Below are 19,575 nucleotides of genomic sequence, written 5' to 3' on the forward strand. Positions count from 1 at the left end.
GTTGCTTTGTTATCGAATGCATTTTCTAGATATTTTCAAAATAAATCTGGAAACATTGATAACTTTTTCACATTTGCAGAAAAGAAATTTTTTTAATATAGTTTTTTTGATTTAAATCAAATACAAATTTATTTTGGGATTCATAGTTTGGATTTTCTTTATTTTAAATTATGTATTTTTCATTATTCAATTTTAGTTTAGTATTTTTAACAAGTCTTAAAGTTAGGATATCAAAGCTGATTTTTATTGAAATTGATTAAATAATAATAATAATTTTCATGTATGTAAATACAATATGTAAATATATTCTCAAAATTTGATAAATCAATAGGGAGACTTTAATTAAGATTTATTAAAAATATAAGGACCAAAAAACTCCAGAGATCTTTTGCTTTATCCATAGGTATTTCAGTATTTTTACTATGTAGACTTCTCCAATTAAAATCTAAAAAAAATAAGGAAATGATTTTTTTAGAAAAAGAAATTAGTTTTAAAAAGTTAAAAACTCAACGAAATCATGTGAGGGATTCGATTATCCTACCTTATATAATCGAACTCTACATTTGAGAAATTTCAAATTTTCATCATTCAAGAACGGGAGAACGACAGGTAAAGGAGGCACCAATTACTTTATCCCAAAGTCACAAACTTAGAATACTATACTCAAGATCTCCAGTCCATTACATAAGTTAGTTTCGAGTAACGTACTGCACTGATATTATATTCGAGTTGCTTGCCATTTTCTTACACAAAAACAGCAGAAAATTCAAATAACTTAACCATCATCAATAGCAATATGTTGTTGTTATTATTAATATCACGATGATGATGGAAATTAGTAGATTTAGATTGAATAGTAATGGCTTGTCCTAAGGTAAAACGAGAAAGAAACCAGATATATCAATAGCTACGGCTTTGTAGCCATCAATTTGCAAGCTGCATGAAGTTTTCAGATATCCATCTGTATCAAACGATCATTATATCCAAATGAGCGAAATGTGTAACAATCAATGAAAGTGAAAATTAATGGCAGAAGACTAGTTCAAGTAAACACAGAAAGAAATACAAAACTGGAAGCAGTCAAAATGACTATACAGAGGAGAGACAAAACTATAGACCCCATTATTAATTTTCAATTTTTAGCCAACTTTTTTGAACAAAAGCTTCAAACAACAGATCAAGAAAGCCTACAGCGACATCATGGGCCACCAGCACTATTCTTCAAATCTGTCCCTATCGTTATATCAATTCATATTAGCTCTCTTGTGAACTAGGAAGAGAACAAAAGAAAAGAAAACCAAAAGTTATAAGACTCGTTTCTACTCATGAGTTTCTTTGTTTGCTTGTTTCCTTTTAAACAAGATAAAGAAAGTAGTTTCTAAAAACTTCTTGTTTTTAGAATTTAATTAAGAATATAGATGAAAAATCGCCCTTGTAAAGAAAGAAATCCAATGAGGCCTAAGGTAATAAACAAAAGGTTAAACAAAAACAAAGATTCAAACTGATTCTGATGAAAGATAAATAAAGATAAACTGCTGAGTATTTGAATGTATGTAGCTAATTTAAAGCCAAGTTTCCCATAATACCATTGGCCTTGTGTTTGAAGAGGATCGTTGTTACCCTAAAAGGAGTTGTGAGTAGTAAACAATAATTGAACGTCTAGAAAATTATTGGCACGAATGAGGCATATCGAAGAAGATAGCCGAAACAGATGAAAATAAAGTTCCAATACTCAGTTTTGTAAAAGAAAACAAAAATAAAATAGATATATGTGAAGACGATGACAAATGTGCAGGAAAAATGTAAGAAAAGAGAATAGCCACCTAAAGTACTTGGACTAAAACTAGTATATTAAGAGCCATGTCCAATAAATTTAATTATAATTTCTGGATCAAAATGTCTATCTTCACATAAAAACTAACAAGGAAAGATATAGGTCGAAATCATAGAGGAGCATTATCTCTAAATATGATTGAAGAAAACCATAGACGAATGCATTAAATGTGTCTACATACACTCGTCCATTGTCTGACAAATAACTAAACACGTCTGTAACGATCATCTGAATGTAACAAATGCCATAAACTTGATTAAAAATAGTTCTGTTTCCGAATGAATTAACTACACCTGCAATATACTAGTTCTAATTCTACACTAACCATATTCTGAAGAGAGTATTCTCAATGCTACCTGTCATGGTTCATTATAATTTCCATCAGAACCCAGGCGAGGTAACTGGATCTCCTCCATAAACTCTTCAATCTAAATGGTATACACTAAACTATCTTATTGTCAATTCATTTTAAAATAAAATTTGGTGTTATCTATAATTACGTATGCATTTTTTGCGATATTTTTTCATATTGGTATAGATTATTATCAGAGCCCATAAAGGCTAAACACATGCTGTCCAAAAAAAAAGTTGGGATCCGATTTAAAGAATGGTAGACTCAAAGAGCCACTATTTTAAGAAGGCATGGTGGGAATCTTATGTTAAAACAATAAGGGACTTCGCAAATATATATAAAGTATGATCTCAATTGATTTTGAAACGCAACCTCGTATTATTTAAATCTTTTAATTATATTAATACTTCTTTGTCCATTTTTTGATTCTCTCTGTACGTGAAATTGTTTTAGGATTGAACCCATGTAACTCACTCCCAACCTTCACTCATGCTTCTTTTTAGTGGAATTAACTACAGTCACGATAATGGAATCAGAACTAAAACAAAGTTAAAATTAGCATCCAAATATACCGAGTGGCAAACACAGTAGAAACGCAGAGATTAAAAGAGATGACAATAATCAGACAAAGGGTTACCAATGAAAAGTAAGAATTCAAACTTCGAAACAAGAGCATCAAGAATAAAGTGTATAAACAGTAGTGCTTGACCCCTCATTTGTGAACTTCAATTCTAGATATTCAAATGTAAGAATGGAATCCATTATCCAACTATAATACAATATAAAAATGTAAAAATGGAAGCTATTTTGAGCCAGGTGCATACAATACAATAGAATAACACAGAAGAAGAGTTAAACCTCTCTTGGATCGTTTCAAAAACAGCAGAACTAGTTCAGAAAAAATAGCAAAATTACAAAGCTGAGGTTATATGATTCTCGAACCCGATTAAGAGAGATTTCGAAAGGCAGAAAGGGAAGTGATAACTGACTAGGGAGAAAACGTTTAATTAGTATAGATCAAATGGCCACTTTGGCCTATAATAATAGAAACATATCAATATCTTATTACTAATGATTTCCTAGACTATTTAGGTAATATTATTGAAACAAACGAATTGAACTATCTTAAAACAAATGTTCTTCGCTGGCGTTTCACAATTTGTTCAGAAGTGTTCTTATTTCTAATGATGATGTGTTACCCAATGCTCATTAACAAATACTAACTCTTCAAGAAATTTTAACAATATATAATTTTATTATTATGTATACCATATGGAAAAATATTACAAAAAGAGGCTTGATTTTGTATACCAATATCAAATAACTATAAAATACTAAGAAGCACAAATAATTTAAAAGAATAGTGGAGGTGGAGGTTGGAGTTGCGGCTAAAGTTGTTGGGAAGGATGGTGGTAGAGAAGACCAAAGTTATGGAGGAAAGGCGATGGGTAGAGACGAGAACACATGCAGCATAATGAAAGTGAGGTGAATGAATAAGAAGAGTTTAGATTAAAAGGACCACACACAGCAAAAATATAATTCATTAATTTGATGACATAATATAATAATGAGAGTTTTATATATTTGAAGTTAAAAAGAGTAGATTATTAGATATGTATTTGTGTATTTAAAAGATTAAAATATGAAGGATGGGAGGATAAAAGAAGAAAGATGGGGGGTGACAGAGGGCTAAGGTGCTCCTAGTGGACTTACAAATAAGGAATGAAGGCATAGAGATTGGACATGTGAGCACGTCTGTTACATATTTGGCAATTAATAAGACACATCTTTATTCCATAAGCCACGGAATCTTTTTCTATTTTTGAAAACTTATTTTTATTTTGTTTTCATTTATGGTTTTGGTTTGGCTCAAAATACAGCACATCCTTCTCTTTTGTTGGATGCATGATTCTTTTCTAATTAATAATGCTCTCCCATTAACTTTATGCTCTTCCAACTTCTATGCTCAAATACTTTACTCCCAACCCTAAATATATAATAATATATATTAATTTGATTAAATGAAGTTGGTTTTTTCTCATATTTGTAATTAATAGATTTTTTTAGTACTAGCTGAAAATTTGTCATGTATATATAATAGGTTCTAGTTCTTAATGTTTTAAAACTAAATTTATAAACACTCTCTATTTTTTTTTCTAATGTTTTGAAAAGATTTACACATTATTTTCAAATATATCAAATGTTTTAAAAAGATTTACACATTGCTTTTAAATATTGCAAAATGTCACTGTTTTAGGATAGACTGTAATATATTTGTATGTTTGTATCATGATAGACACAAATAATAATGTATGTTGATCTATTGTTGCCCATCACAAGTGAATTATGATATTTTGCTATATTTTCTAAAATAAATTTGAAGAATTCTAAAAAATAACAAATTTAACGAAATATAACAAAATTTCAAATTCTATCGTTTATCGTTATTGACACATATGCTCCTATTAATGACATTGATAAATAGTGATAGAAGTTTATATAACTTTTATAAATATTTTAGTTTATTTTACTATTTTTAAAAATGTTCAAAAAAAATTTATATTTTCTATTGTTTTTAAAATATAATTTTATTTTAATTTACATACTCAGAAAAATATGCAAATCGTAAACAAAAAAAAAACGTTTAAATTTTTAAAGAAAAAAAAGGTTATCGAAGTTTAAATAAGTGATAATGGATGAATTATAGCCTTAGATATATATGTTTTAGATAAGTGAATTGTCATTCAAGAATAAGTTGGTGATTTGGATTTGATTCCACCGTTTAAAAAAGAAAAAAACAAATGCAACCAAACAAATATTTATCTTCTTCATATGGTCAAATTTGATGTCAACCATAAAAGAGTACGATTTCTCATGGACGTGCTTATATTCAATTTACTTTTCACATTTTTGTTTACAAAATAAGGTATAGCTTTAAATCTTTTTAAGATAGAGACATCGATAAATACATTATTTTGTCAGTATTTTATAAATAAGTTCATTATATTATATTTGAAAATGTATTTAAAAAAAAAAAACAATTTGAAACGATGTTTTTAAAAACTAAATAATGTGTTTAAAAAGTTGTATTTTTTTAAGAATGTAAAATAGGGTAAGAAATTGAAAAGAAGTATCAAATGATAATTTGGATACAAAATTCTAGGGATGATAGACAATAACACTTATATCATTAATTATATGGTGTACGTACTTTTTATCAAACTCCTAATTTACTTCTTCTCATTAAGTTTTAATTAATTATTTAATAACAAACTCATAAAATTGCCCCCAAAATTTGTACTTGTACCTATCTATATATTAGCCTTCAAATTCTTATATCAATATAAACATGTTGGATTTGATACCAACATTTCTATCAAATATTGGGCATTCAATTTTATACATGCCTATAACTTGTGTATTAATATATTTAAAATACAATTCTAATGAAGGTTTTTATAATTGTTTTACTTGAGAAAAATTTAAATTTCAAATTAGAAAATTATTAGAGTATTAACAATACATTGACATAACCCAAAATCTATAATTTAAAATTGAATAAAATGTTCCCATGCAAGTTTAATCTCTTAGAAGTTAATTCATATAATTTGATAAATGGAAATTTTCAAATATAAATTATTTATACTAGTTTCTTTTTCTTTTTTTTTGTCTATTTGGGACGAATTCCTTTTTTTTTTAAATCTCTAACCACACTTTTATCAGTTAATTATATTTAAGGCTCTACTTAAAATAATCGAATTAAATGTATAAATATGATAATATGTTTTTACCAAATTGGAATTTATGTGACGCAATCAATCGAAAGGCATTGCATACCCAAATTTCCGCCACCGTCACAAGACTCACTACTCGTCTTCCTCCTCTGTCTCACTCTCGCATTTTCCATCAATTTCTTCTCATCGGATGATCGGAATTCCGGCGGGTCTTCAGTCACCGGTTCGCCTCTAAGGTGATACTCATCGTCTTCTTCTTCTTTCTTGATCATTTCCGTTCTCCTGATTCCCAGAGATATGTTCGGTTCAGTTCCACATTACAATGAGATGGAATTCCATTTTCTCCTTCTTTCTTTCCCAAGGAAAACGAAATTCTCTATTATATTTCATATTATTTAATGCGATGCATGTATTTGACTGATTAACTGAATTGATTCGGTTCCTTTTTCTTCGTCTCGTTTTCTGCATTGATTTTTTATTTCTACTGTAATTAAATCAGATTTCCGTGAAGAATTTGTTGTGTAGTTCAGAGAATATGGCAGAGCCACCGCCATTGAAACCTATCCTCCAGAAGCCTCCGGGGTTTAAAGATCCGAATCACATTGCTCTGCCGGTGCCGAGACCGCCAGCGAGGAAACTGATATTACCGTCGCCTTTAAGCCAGAAGAACAAGAAGCGACGGAGCTGCTGGCGGAGATGCTGTTGCTTCTTCTGCCTTTTGGTACTGATCTTAATCGTCGCAATTCTGGCCGTCGGTGGCGTTTTATACCTCTGGTTTGAGCCCAAACTCCCTGTGGTTCATCTTCAATCATTCCGGATCTCCAAATTCAACGTCACCGACAAATCGGACGGCTCGTATTTAAACGCCAAAACAATCGGTCGGATCGAAATCAAGAACCCTAACTCAAAGTTATCACTAAATTACGGCGATATCGAAGTTCAAATCGCCGCCGGAGAAGGCACTCGTACTGAATTAGGATCGATGATCGTGCCTAGCTTCATTCAATCGGAGGAGAACACGACAAGTTTGAAGATCGAAACAATGGTTAGCAACGAAACAGTAGACGACGGAGCAGGCCGGAACCTGAACTCCGGCAACCGGACCGGAGAACTGGTGGTAAATGTGGAAGCACGTACGAAAATAGGATTCGTGGTGGATGGCCGTAGAATGCCGCCGGTAAAGATTGAAGTGAGTTGCGGAAGTGTGAGCTTGAAACGTCTGGACAGAGGGAACGTGCCGAAATGCTCCATTCATTTGCGCCGATGGTTTCTGTAACCAAAAAAAGAAAGAAGAAGAAAATTAAATCAAATAAATTTAAGATGGTAATTACAGTGTGATTATTAAACTCTATGAACACAGAAAAGTTTATGCGATTGATTTTTACCCACAGAAAAACAAAATATAGGTATGCTTTTGGACTCAATTTTTGGTAACATTTTGATTTTTATAATTGTTCTGTAGAGAAAGATGTTGATAATTCATATCATAATTGAAATCATTTTATGTCTCGTGATCTTCTTCTTTGTTTTAACATATATTTTTTAATGTACAATGTGATCGTTTGACATAGAAGTGTATTGAAGAACTTTCGTGGTTTGAATTTGAATAAATTGTTTGAGAAACAAAAATAGAACCAAAAAAAATTCTATAAATATACACATGCATAACTTTGTAAATGTTATCCATTTAATCATTTCAATTTAGTTACATGTTACAGATTTACTTTCTATATTTGAATTTTAGTTCAATTATCCTTTACGACTAACTTTTTCTAATACTCAGAGTTTAATCTTTTGATATTGATTTTAAGTTTTGAGTTACGTTAAAATAATATCCAAATGTCTTTTAGGTTTTTCATTTATACTTTCTTTTTGCTTCTATCCATTGTTATGTTCTTCCTTCTTTTGGTAAGTAATGACAACATCCATCACCATTTAGATTAATATTAGTATAACTTTTTAAGAGTCCATGGTTGATGGTTTATCTTTTTTTCTAACGTTCAATTAGTTGATAGTTACTCTTTGATACCACTGTATAAAGTCAATATAAGAGATCATTATTTTAAGTTGGCTAGCCTACTTTTATGGTTTGTTGTTGGTGTGTTAAATATTTGTTTTTTGGAACCTAACATTTAATTAATATTGAGTTTTAGTCTCTTTTTGCACCTTAAATTGTTGGGTAGATTCGGATATGATTGAAGCCTTGGAATGAGATGTTTAGTTAATTAGACTACGGCTTTACAACTTTAGTTTTTTTTTTTGGAAAATTGGAATGGATTACTATTTTAGCAATAATAATTAAAAATATAACAACATTTTTAAAAAATTACAAATATAGTAAAACTATCACTGATATATTTGTATTGCTAATAGACTTCATATGATATATCAGTGATAGACCAATATTTACAACATGGTCTATCATTGATAGAATTTGACAAATTTTATTATATTTGTAATTTTTTTAAAATTGTGTTACATACTTAATTAATTTGAATTTAATTGTTAAATTTGCAACAATTAATTTTTTTCTTTTTTTTTTAATTATAACTTCATAACTATTAGAGAAGCGATTTTATTTTCTTTCATTTTTTAATTAACAAACAATGTCTTTTTTTTTTCCTTCCCCTCTTTTAGTTGTGGATTGAACATAAAAAGAAATTAATGTTCAAATTATTATATTTTTGTTAGGTTTATCTAACTTCTAAGACTGGAAAAGAAAGATGCCACTAATTTCAAATTTGGTGTCTATTAGATTCTTAATCTTTGTTAACAAGTATTTAACGTTACGTCTACTACTTCATCTATACACTCCAATTTTGTGCTTAATTTCTTAATATTTTTTAAATTAATACTACGTCGTTAGTAAGTAAATGACAAAAATGGTTTTAAATCAAAATTAAAATTAGAAAAATGGTATAAAATAACATTTTGAAAATATGATATAGCAATTATAGCACACTCTTTTATAATTTTGCAAATATGACAAAATTTTCACTTCTTTATCTTCAATTTGTTATTATTCCTAAACTATCATTCAATAACTTATTTTTTTTTTCATCTTTTTAATATTCTAGTTATTATTTATTTATTCTCTCATTTCGTAAGGCCTTAATTATTTGTTTATTCTTATACTATAAAGTTATTTTTTTTTTGTCTTAATCTTAATTTTAAAATATAAGTAGTACAATAATTGCCATATAAAATATAATATAATAGTCGTTGATCCGAGTAATTTAACTTCATTTGTGATTTTTTTTTTTACTTTATTCAATGTGTATTTTGAGTTAAATCTGATTTCAATGATTTTGTTTTATTTTTACATTAATTTTTTTGTTTTACTTTGTCTCAGTTTCGTATATCAATATTATAATATATTTATATTATATGTATTAGTTTGTTAATATACTTACCACATTATTTTAGTTTTTTCAAATTTTTATGCAGTTCATTAGAGTATTATTAAGCATATGAATGATGTAACTCATTGTATCATTATTAAGCATATCAACAGTATATTGTTAAAGTATATAAGTAAAGTGAATCATTACCAATTATATTAATCAAGTTTACAAGTGTATATCAATGGTATATCAAGTGTATAAGTATAACTTCAAACATATCAAGTGCATATAGTCAATTAATTGTATAAGTGAATAATATTAAATGTATTTGTAGTGTATCCAACATATATTGATAATGTTTCAGGTGTGTATCAAAATGTATCGAGTGTATCAAAGAGTATCATGTGCATCAAGTGTATCGATCAAACGTATCAAAAAGTATCAAGTATATCAATGGATGTATTAGGTGTATTTGACGTATATAAGATGTATCAAACGTATATAAGTATTTGTGACATTTTACCATTTTGATGTGTGAGATGAGTTTTGTTTTTGTTATTTTCGCAAATAATAAAGTGTGTAGTGTGGACTTAATTATTATCTTATTTTTTCTTTTTTGCATGTTCCCAAAAAATTTAATTAAAATACCTTTGTGATTTTTTTTAAAAACACCTTAAAAACTAGTTTGGAGGGTAATTAAACACTATAATTTCCATTTTTTTTTAATTAAGTACTTTGTACTTCAAAAAAAAAAGGTAAACATCAATTTAAACCTTTGGTGATTTTACACGTTACGCTTTCCGCCAACTGGGTTCGTTGGCTTTGTTCATTTTCCCGCACGCGACATTTCCGCCATTTTCCCCCTCAGCTTTCTCGTCGGAGTGGCCCCTCCAGGTTACCGTCTATGGCGTCGAAACGGATCTTGAAAGAGCTCAAGGATCTCCAGAAAGATCCTCCTACTTCCTGCAGCGCCGGTTCAGTATTCTTTCTACTCTACTTTCTTTTTGCTATCTACTATTTCTTCACCTTTTTAAGGTCGATCTACTGATTGCGTCCTTACAAACAGCATCGGTGACTTAGAACAAGTTTCTTCTTCTTCTTTTATTTGTAAATTAAGTGGATCCAAATGTTTGTTTGTGGATTGCGTGAAATAGTATCAACTCGGGAATTCAATTATCATGTTCATAATTAGCTAATCATATGGAAGTCTAGGAATATCGGTTTTGGACTTTGTAACGTTTACCTGTCATCTCAAATTTACGGTTGAAATATGGAATATGGTTTCTTGGTTGTCTCTTCTCAAAATAATTGATCGTATTGTGGAATGGAATTTGGATAGAAACTGAAGCGTGCATTGTAGTTTGATTTTTTTGCATATGCTATGGTTGTTGAAGCAAGACTCTATTGAGTAGGAAACTATAGATACCAGTGGATGTACTGTCTTAATATAGTTTTCTATATTCCAAAACGCTATTCTAAGAATCTTCAAGTTTGAATTATAGTTGATAAAAAAATTGAGCTAAACTCAGAGCGGTGTGATCGCTTAAGATTTAGGTAGGAGATTATAAATACATTTTTTTAAAAAAGGTTGGAGATTATAAATTTATGCTCTGTGTCTGACTTAGATAAGAAAAAGAATCAAATGGCACAATATAAGACAATTGTTAGATGTTTATTTTTTGCCTGAATTAGTCTGTGTTTTATTAAACCTATTTTGTTTCTCCTACAAATGCCACAATATAAGACAATAAGTTGTTCTGTAACAGGTCCTGTGGCTGAAGATATGTTTCATTGGCAAGCAACAATTATGGGCCCTCCAGACAGTCCTTATGCAGGAGGGGTTTTTTTAATTACTATTCACTTCCCTCCCGATTATCCATTTAAGCCTCCCAAGGTATGGCATAAAATCTTACATATCTGGTTATGGTCAACATTTTCAGCCTGTTATTACCGGTTTGTGTCATTTGAAATAATTTGGTTATTGTTTCATTAGTTTCTCTAGTGGCTTCAATATATGTGTGTTGTCACTGTGGTTAGATCTTATTTGATTAAAAACTTAGTGAAGTCAGTGCTGGAAGTTGTTTGCACACTTCTTGAGCTAAACAGTTCAGTTGCCATTGCTTAACTGTGCTGATTGTTTTTGGAGGTCATTCGGGTAAATAGTTTACCATCTGATATCTGCCAATTATATTTTGTGGCAGATTTATTGACCACACAAAGGCCACACTCTGAAAACTTAATATATAAACCGCATATCGCATTTGAGGTTATTGAAATAGGCTTACTGCCTATTTGACCATAGTAAGCACTATTTGTAGCTGAATGTAAGAACTCGATTTGTGAAGGTAAGTGTGATGACATAATTTAGGTCAGTTAAGTATAACTTAAAGCTTTATTTTATCTAGAGGCCTTGTTAGGTTCTGGGGCACCCATTTGTGGATGGAGCTCCCTTTTTTCTTGAGTTTGGCTAGAGTTCAAATCCTAGGAGTTTGTTTCTTAATTTCAGGAATTTTTATCTCTGATCTAATGTGGAACCATAGGTTCTTTTTGTAGACCCTAAATAATGGTGGGCTGATCGTGCCCGGCAGACTTCAGGGTTGAAATCCTAAAATCTGTGTCCCTTGAGTGGTGCAATGTGTGCAGGTCTAACTTTGAAGATATCTTCTCAATTTTTGTGGTGCCCTTGTACCTAGAGCATGTGGAGGTGTATTTTTTTATATTTCAATTTCAAGGTGGTTTTCGCTATACATCAATATTTTATTCTCGTGTGAGGAGGTCATCCATTTAAAGAAAAGAGCTACTATCATGGTCATCTTTTGGGAGAATTGGCTGGAAAGAAATAGCAGAAATTTTCGAGGGATAAATATGGTTTTTTTTATGCAATTTTGAGATCTCTTTTCTTACGTTGCTCCTTCTAGTAGTGGTTTTGATTAAGTTTTGCTAATTGGAGAATTTTTGCCACTGGCTGTAGTGGGAGAAGAAGTCTTTTCTTTCCCTTCTCTTCTGTTTTCCTTCTTTCTTGATAAAATTTTGAGTTTTTTGAGCATGTACTATTATTTCTATAGATCATTAATTATGCCACTTTATATAGGCCATAGGGAGTCTTTACCTATAAGTTTTCACGTTGTTTCAATTTATTTTTGTTTAGGTTGCTTTCCGGACAAAAGTTTTTCACCCAAACATCAACAGTAACGGTAGTATTTGCCTGGACATCTTGAAAGAGCAATGGAGTCCTGCTTTGACTATATCAAAGGTTTTGACCTCTTGACAATTTTGACATTCAAGTCCTTGATGTTTGAAATCCATTATCACATGCCTCATTTGCACCATGTCTTTGGATCAAATTCTTTAAATTAAGTGTCGGGCAGCATTTATGATTTTCTTGCTTTACTAGGGATTTAAGACATTAAACTGATTACTTATATTAAAGATGAAAAAAACCCACTAATTTGGTTTATTATCGTTCCTGAATCCTGATGACTGATACTAACTCAACATATTTAATAATGCGATTGGCAATTGTACTAAGAGTGATCAACACTGATGTACAGTTTTTCACCTTTCATGTCATCTTTATTTCATATCAGTACTTTTTTTAATGTTGCATTACCAGCTCTAGTAATAAAAAAAATTAAATCCAAGAACTCGTCATGTGAAAACAAAGCTAACCCATCAACTTAGACCAAATACTGAAAAAGTAGGATGCGGTTATATTTGAAACACAACAAGAGTTTGGGGCATACGAAATTTAGATATGCTGCCTTTGTCATCAAAATCCTGGTGGGGAATAAGAGGATGGGTGACAGCATGATATTCTGGTCAGATTTCAGTTTTTGTGAACTTCATACTGTAAACTTGGAAGTGTTACTTAGCATTTAAGGGGTGAAATGGGTGTCAGTGGTCGCCGTCAACTGTTGACATGGTGAGATTGTGGTCTGTAATTCTGAGTCTGTTTTCCTCTGCTAAAATTCCAGATCTTTCCTAATTTGGACGGTATGCTGCATCTTATTTTTTAGAATATTGGGATCATTGTCTGCTCTGCAGCGTCTTTGACAAACATCTTTGAGAATAGGGAATAACTATCAATGATTTTCTGCATGTGAATTTCATTATGTTCCTAGCTCTGATTAATACCACATACAGTTTTTAAGTCTGTTGGGAAGGGTTTTTTTCATATTCAGGTGTTGCTTTCTATTTGCTCCCTTTTGACTGATGCAAACCCAGATGATCCACTAGTGCCAGAAATTGCTCATCTGTACAAGACCGATAGGGCCAAGTATGAGACAACTGCAAGGAGCTGGACTCAGAAATATGCTATGGGCTAGTATGTATTATGGGAAGGGCATGAGGGATGTTGCTGTTAGTTCTCATGTATAAATGAAAGTTTTCTGTACAATCTACTCTTGTGGGAGATTGAAATAATTCTATGTTGTCCAATTTGAATCAACCTGATGCTTTAAGTCTGTGTTTCGACTAATATATATAAATTATATGGAATTGATTTTGTACAGTTCCATGACCTGTGATTCTTAATCCTAGATTTCAAGCTAGTGATGGAACTATTTGGCATCATGGCTTCTCATGATGGTGGAGGATAAAGGCGGAGAATGGGCCAATGCCGTTCCAATTGCATTTCCAACCCACTTGAATTCTGAGGGTATGCAATCTTTTCCACATTCTAAACTTTCTTTTTTCACCGTTCATTTTGTCAACTGCCTTATATTTCTTTCTTGGATCTAGACATTTCTCTTGAGTAATTGAGAAATTATCCGTACTATTTTTGCTGCAAAACGTAGACATGAAACAAACGGGTGGGCTGGACGGCAAGGGCTCTACATAACCTAAGAACTTAGGATTTCACAGGTCTGACTTTTGGCAATTTTCATCCGTATATTCTTGGATCTAAGACTTCTCTTTTAAGATCGAACTTCAATCTATGTTTAGATTGAGTTTCGTATAGCTTTAGTAAATACTGATTTTAATCAGTAAACAGTTGAATATTGGACAAACACACGCAGTTCAGTTGGAAAAAAAAAAAAGATCGGAGAGCACTTATTAGTATATAATTTAATAAATAATTGGAATAAGCACACTTCGAATAGGAAAAAGACCGAAAAGGCGTTTAAAGATCCATCAGAAAACGTCTTGACATTGTCGTGTCTTCTTTCTTGCACCTACCACTCCCATGTCAATTTATTAATCTCTCTCTCTCCTTCTATCAATAGAAATAGATTAAGGGCTGCAATTTGGTTGACAAAGAAAGTGGGACAATTCCTACATCCTATTCCCAAAAAGAAATTAAATTATTTAAATGTTGCGCTGTCCTTTGGTATCCTCAAGTTGGTTTTGCCATCTCTTCAACTTATCTTCAAACGTAGGTGGACATGAACTACACCCCAGAATTCCCTTTCCGACAATAATTGTCGAAAGCTATTCATATACTTCGAAACTTAAATTCTAAGGCACATAATATCTATCAAGCACTCATCATACACCTTGCCAATTTTGCCAACAACAGGGTCGGGTTATTACGTGCATGCTCACTTTGTTTGGTTTTTAGAGCCTTCACTTCCCAATAATTTGTTTTGGATCATTACCCAACATTTGTCATCTAATGAGAGGGAAAACAAAGACGTTTGCTTTGTAGGCTTCCTGTGTTGTGATCTTTTTCATTTCTTAGTTGATGTGGGACTTGGTCACTCTCAATAATCACTCATTCAAACAGAGGACCGCATAATCTCTCTTGAAATGGTCGTCTTTCATGTCAATCTCTCTAGCTTCTATATGAAGTATGTGTTCAATCAGGCTAGCTCTTCTTCTTTGGGGTGCATGCGACCCGTGTCATGATGTGTATTTTCACATATCTCATTCATCCCTAATCCAACTATGTGCATCTCGTTTTTTATTTGTTAAATTTTCTATTCATTTACCCAACTAAATCCAAACATCAAAAACCTAACTAAAAGAGGAAAAACGACTCTCAGCATTTTTTTTCTAACTTAATGCTAAAGTGAGAGCGTTTTTCTAGGCTATTCTCAAGCAATTTTAAGTTTTAGTCTTAAGACTCAAACTCTCCCAAGTGAATTCGAAGAGATGATGACAAAAATATGATTTGTTGGTTTAATCTGAAGATAACGAGTGGACAAATAAAAAGTGAATAAGAAACAAAAAATTAGTGGTGGGTGATGATCGGCTGTTACATTTGTATGATGAATCTTCTTTACAGTTTCACTTCATTAAATCCAAGAATGAAAGGAAATCACGTGAAGAAAATGAATTTTGTGAAGATATCTAATGGAGAATGACAGTTCCTTTAATGTCTTGGACTCACATGCTTGGCCCAAAGCAAATAATGCTATTTAATATCCAAAATATAGCCTTAATTTTAACAATTCATGTTAATTTCTCACCAAAATATATACATGTCCATGTATTATTAATAAATATGTCAATTCTATTTAATGAGAAACAAAATTCTTCATGTTTTGTGGCTTTGATTTTCTTAGAATCTTTCTTTGTTTTGTTTTGTAATGATCTCTTTTCTCATGGTATTCTCTTCATCATACTTGACAGAGTTATTAGGTTTTTGGTTTTCTTGATATTTATGTTGGTCTAAATATTTTTTGGATGGATAGCTGTTGATACATTATTGACTAAATTATATTTTGGATGGATAGCTGTTGCTCTAGTCACTCTCTACTACGGTAGTGTGTGTGTGTGTGTGTTTTTTTTTTTTTTTAAATTTTGAAAAGTCTACTTTTAGTGTTTAGTCTACTTAAAATTATTTTTATAGTGGAAGAGGGGGAAACCCCCATAGGAGTGGTGATTATTTCGTGTAGGACTTGGGAGGAAGGAAGAAGAAACCAACAAAATATCTGGTCCTGTCCAAATTCATACTTAAAATAAGAAAACGGGAAGTGAAAAGGCACTGCCACGTGGAGAAAGCACAACGTCCCGATGAAATATGCGGCGACTCTAATCCTTAAAATTTATACTTAATTAATAAATGCTTACAACTTAAATTTTTTGCTCGAAGAAGTAAATAGGACAGAACACTCATATAAATCTGGACCTTTTGCTTTCCTCTGCTCTGCTCTGCTCTGCTCCTCTCAGACTCAGAACCTTCTCCTCTTCTTTTCACTCCCATTCCCTTTCCTATATCTGCAAATTTAGTTCGTAAAAGATCTTAGTTCGTTTCCCCTTTTTACGAATCTTGACCCTAAAGTTCAGAGGGCTATGAAATCCCACTACCCATTAATGGGTCGAGTTTTTTCCGGCGGAATTAAGTTCAGAGAAACCAGAACCGTCACCCACAAACCGGCGGCGGAGACCAAACTCGTCCGAATTTCCTACACCGACGCCGATGCAACTGATTCGTCAAGTGGGGAAGACGAAGAGCCAATCCTCGTCCGCCATGTCAAACGCCACGTGACCGAGATCAGGCTTCTCACTACCGATTGTTCAAAAAAAGCGCCGCCGAAGTCCAGAGCTAATCCGCCGCGAAATTCAGAGAGTCATAGAAAGTTTCGTGGAGTTCGGCGGCGCCCGTGGGGGAAATGGGCGGCGGAGATCAGAGACCCTTTACGGCGAACCAGAGTTTGGCTTGGAACCTACGACACGGCGGAGGAAGCCGCCGTTGTTTACGACCAAGCCGCTGTTCGCCTTAGAGGTCCCAGCGCTCTTACCAATTTTGTCGCTGAAACTCCCCATTCCGAAACAACGCTTGTCACATATCTCACTCCGCCGCCACCGGAAAATCAAAGTGCGGCGGCGGCGGTTTCCGAAACCAAAGAATCTCGGAGTATCTGCTCCCCGACTTCCGTTTTGAGATTAGAAGATGAAAATTGGAGAGCCATTGACCATTATCTAAGCGAAGAATCAGGATTAGAAGACGAATTCAATTGGCTATATGATCGGAATTCTAACAGTTTCTTGTTCAATTTAATAAACCCACAACCGATATTTTCTGACCAATTGGAAATTACAATTCCGAAATGGGAAGACTTTGGGGACATTTCGGTGGATTTCGATTCATGTAAATGGGACGTAGAGAATTATTTTCAAGATCCAAACTTTAGTATTGCGTAGACTGACTGACAAAACTAGCTGGGATTGTACGGGCAGTTGTGACTGTGAGAGAGGATTTTGTTTTGTTATCCTTTTCTTTTTTTCTTTTTCTTTTTTGTTATTATTTATTGATTTGTTATTATTAATTTCTAAATTTTTGTTTCGTTTAATTTTGTATTCTAATGTATGTTTTATGAGCTTTTATTTTTGGAGTGAATTGTATTGTCTGGAAATAGAATAGTGAGGTGCAACTTTATGTACTCCCCAACTTTTTCTAGATTTAAGATATGTTCAATAAATGGGGGTAGGTTACAGAATTTTATTTGAGTATCTAAATACTTTATTCTCTTTGGTTTTTGCTTTTTGAATTTTGACCAGGGATTTCATTTTCAGTAGTTGTGTATTTGAAATTTGAAAAACAAAGTAACCAACATTAGCTTCAATTACCGTTTTTGGTAGTTGTAGTTGGACTTCTTTCAAACTTGGTTTTATTTATAGTTTTAGTTTAGCTTCGATTTCATTCTTACCTATAACTTGATCAAACTTTTACAAAAACATCTACATCTTTATAATCATTACTTAAAGTAAGTGGCATGGGAATCACTATTTTTTAAATCTTTTTTAGCACTTAAGTGTGTCATTCCAAATGGAATCTAAGTTTATATTTTTAATTAAATAAAAATAAGAGGACGAATATTGAAGTTTTTTAAGAGATAAAAATGTGATTTAAAGATAATTTTGGACTTCTAATTAGCTATAGAAATCTAATTGAAATTTTTAGAAAAAATATCAATTTATATTACTAAACTTTGGAGGTTGTATAAATTAAAAGCCCTTAAATTTTTACATGTGTTTAGGCTTCTTCAATTTTTAGTAAAGTTTAGGGGTTTTATTGATTGAATTATAAGTCTATGGAGTTTTTCAAAAAGATCATGCAAACATTTATAAACTATTGTGTTTAAATGGATACAATCCTTATAGTTTATAGTTATAAATAAAAAAATTTCCAAAAATTTAAAATAATTGAAAAAAAAAAGTGTGAATAATCTAAATTATAGGGACTAATCAAATAATTTACCAAAAAAGAAAAAAGACCAATAATCAAATTGAATTAATACGTAGTACTTAATTATAGAAACCGATTCTTTAGAGGGGGGATAGGGTTAGATAAGATTGTGTATGTAATTAAGGAGAAATTATGGATAGATAGGGATTGTTTATATCTTCATTTGGAAAGTTGAAAAAGGAAAAAAGAGAGAGATCATAGGGCATATGAAAAGAATAATTGAAGAGGCAATGCACATCTGTCATGGTTAGCTTTTGAAATAAATGTTATAATGTTGGGAAATAATTTAGCCCTCTAACTGCAGACAACTGGTACGAGGTTTCTTGTGGACCAACACCCCCCCCTCTTCACCACTCTCTTTTCTTTTTCCATTTCCATTTCTTCATCTTGAGCAATAGAATGCTCGAATCTATCTCAACTGCACTGTAGCATGAAAACTATAGTTAGACAATTGAGTATGAATTACATATTGGATAGGTGTTGGCTGAATGTCATACTTGTATTCTCATTTTGATGAATTGTAGCTATTGGTTGAAGAGTGATTCTATGTATCTCGTTTGTGAATTTCATTATATTCGAGAATAAATCTCTTGAACCTTTGATTTGATTCTCCGATAAAGAAAATGTAAGCTATAGGTGGCTAGATTGACGTATAAATTGTTATTAATTATAGAAATTGTAAAGCGGGTTTGAGGGATTTTAGACCATATATTAGGGTCCTAGTAAGAAAGGGTCAAAGCTCATCTTTCTTTCATCCTAGCTAGTGTGTTTTGAGGGAATAATTTGAAAGGACCAGGGGAATACTCTTTAAGGTTTGCTTAAGTTAATGCTTGTGTGTACTTAGTTTTTGGAGATAAAAGGGCTATTTGTAGAACTAAAGGAGACCATTAATGGGAAGAGTCAAAAGCAATAACAAGTGGGTAGTTTTGAACCTAAACAACATGAAAAGAAAGAATATTTACCATTGCTAGCTCCAAGTTGAAAAAGAGAAATAATATAGTAAGCAAAGTGAAAAGAGGGTTTAGGGGAAAAGTAGAAAATATGTTGGTTGCAAAAAAGGGTGAGAAAAAACCATTCCTTGGTGTCATCTACACAGCACTGATTCTTGTTTGGGTCTTTGTGGTGGTGGGAGATCATTCTTCTGTCCTACATCCAAATACCCTTTACACCCAATTTCT

The 19,575-nt window shown here is 32.0% G+C and overlaps 3 protein-coding genes across 5 annotated transcripts; all 3 read left to right on the plus strand.

Annotated features, from left to right (window-relative positions):
- The first annotated feature begins 5,944 nt into the window (after positions 1–5,944).
- On the plus strand, positions 5,945–7,429 carry LOC101214208 (NDR1/HIN1-like protein 6). Of its 3 annotated transcripts, none has more exons than XM_031881835.1 (2): positions 5,945–6,156; positions 6,446–7,429. In XM_031881835.1, the coding sequence occupies exons 1-2, from the start codon at positions 5,960–5,962 to the stop codon at positions 7,194–7,196; spliced, it is 948 nt and encodes a 315-aa protein (XP_031737695.1). In that variant the 5' UTR covers positions 5,945–5,959; the 3' UTR covers positions 7,197–7,429. The 3 variants fall into 3 exon arrangements, with proteins under 3 accessions (XP_031737695.1, XP_011650715.1, XP_011650717.1); XM_011652413.2 differs by having other exon boundaries at positions 5,984–6,156; positions 6,420–7,429; XM_011652415.2 differs by having other exon boundaries at positions 5,984–6,156; positions 6,432–7,429.
- Positions 7,430–10,004: 2,575 nt separating this feature from the next.
- On the plus strand, positions 10,005–13,774 carry LOC101214447 (ubiquitin-conjugating enzyme E2-17 kDa). Its single transcript, XM_004133784.3, has 4 exons — positions 10,005–10,238; positions 11,031–11,158; positions 12,413–12,517; positions 13,446–13,774. The coding sequence occupies exons 1-4, from the start codon at positions 10,169–10,171 to the stop codon at positions 13,587–13,589; spliced, it is 447 nt and encodes a 148-aa protein (XP_004133832.1). The 5' UTR covers positions 10,005–10,168; the 3' UTR covers positions 13,590–13,774.
- A 30-nt stretch (positions 13,775–13,804) lies between these two features.
- Positions 13,805–17,696, plus strand: LOC101214687 (pathogenesis-related genes transcriptional activator PTI6). The gene is made up of 2 exons (XM_031882617.1): positions 13,805–13,921; positions 14,061–17,696. The coding sequence occupies exon 2, from the start codon at positions 16,501–16,503 to the stop codon at positions 17,350–17,352; it is 852 nt and encodes a 283-aa protein (XP_031738477.1). The 5' UTR covers positions 13,805–13,921; positions 14,061–16,500; the 3' UTR covers positions 17,353–17,696.
- The last annotated feature ends 1,879 nt before the right edge of the window (positions 17,697–19,575 follow it).

Source organism: Cucumis sativus, chromosome 3 (genome assembly GCF_000004075.3).
Source record: "Cucumis sativus cultivar 9930 chromosome 3, Cucumber_9930_V3, whole genome shotgun sequence".
NCBI lineage: Eukaryota > Viridiplantae > Streptophyta > Magnoliopsida > Cucurbitales > Cucurbitaceae > Cucumis > Cucumis sativus.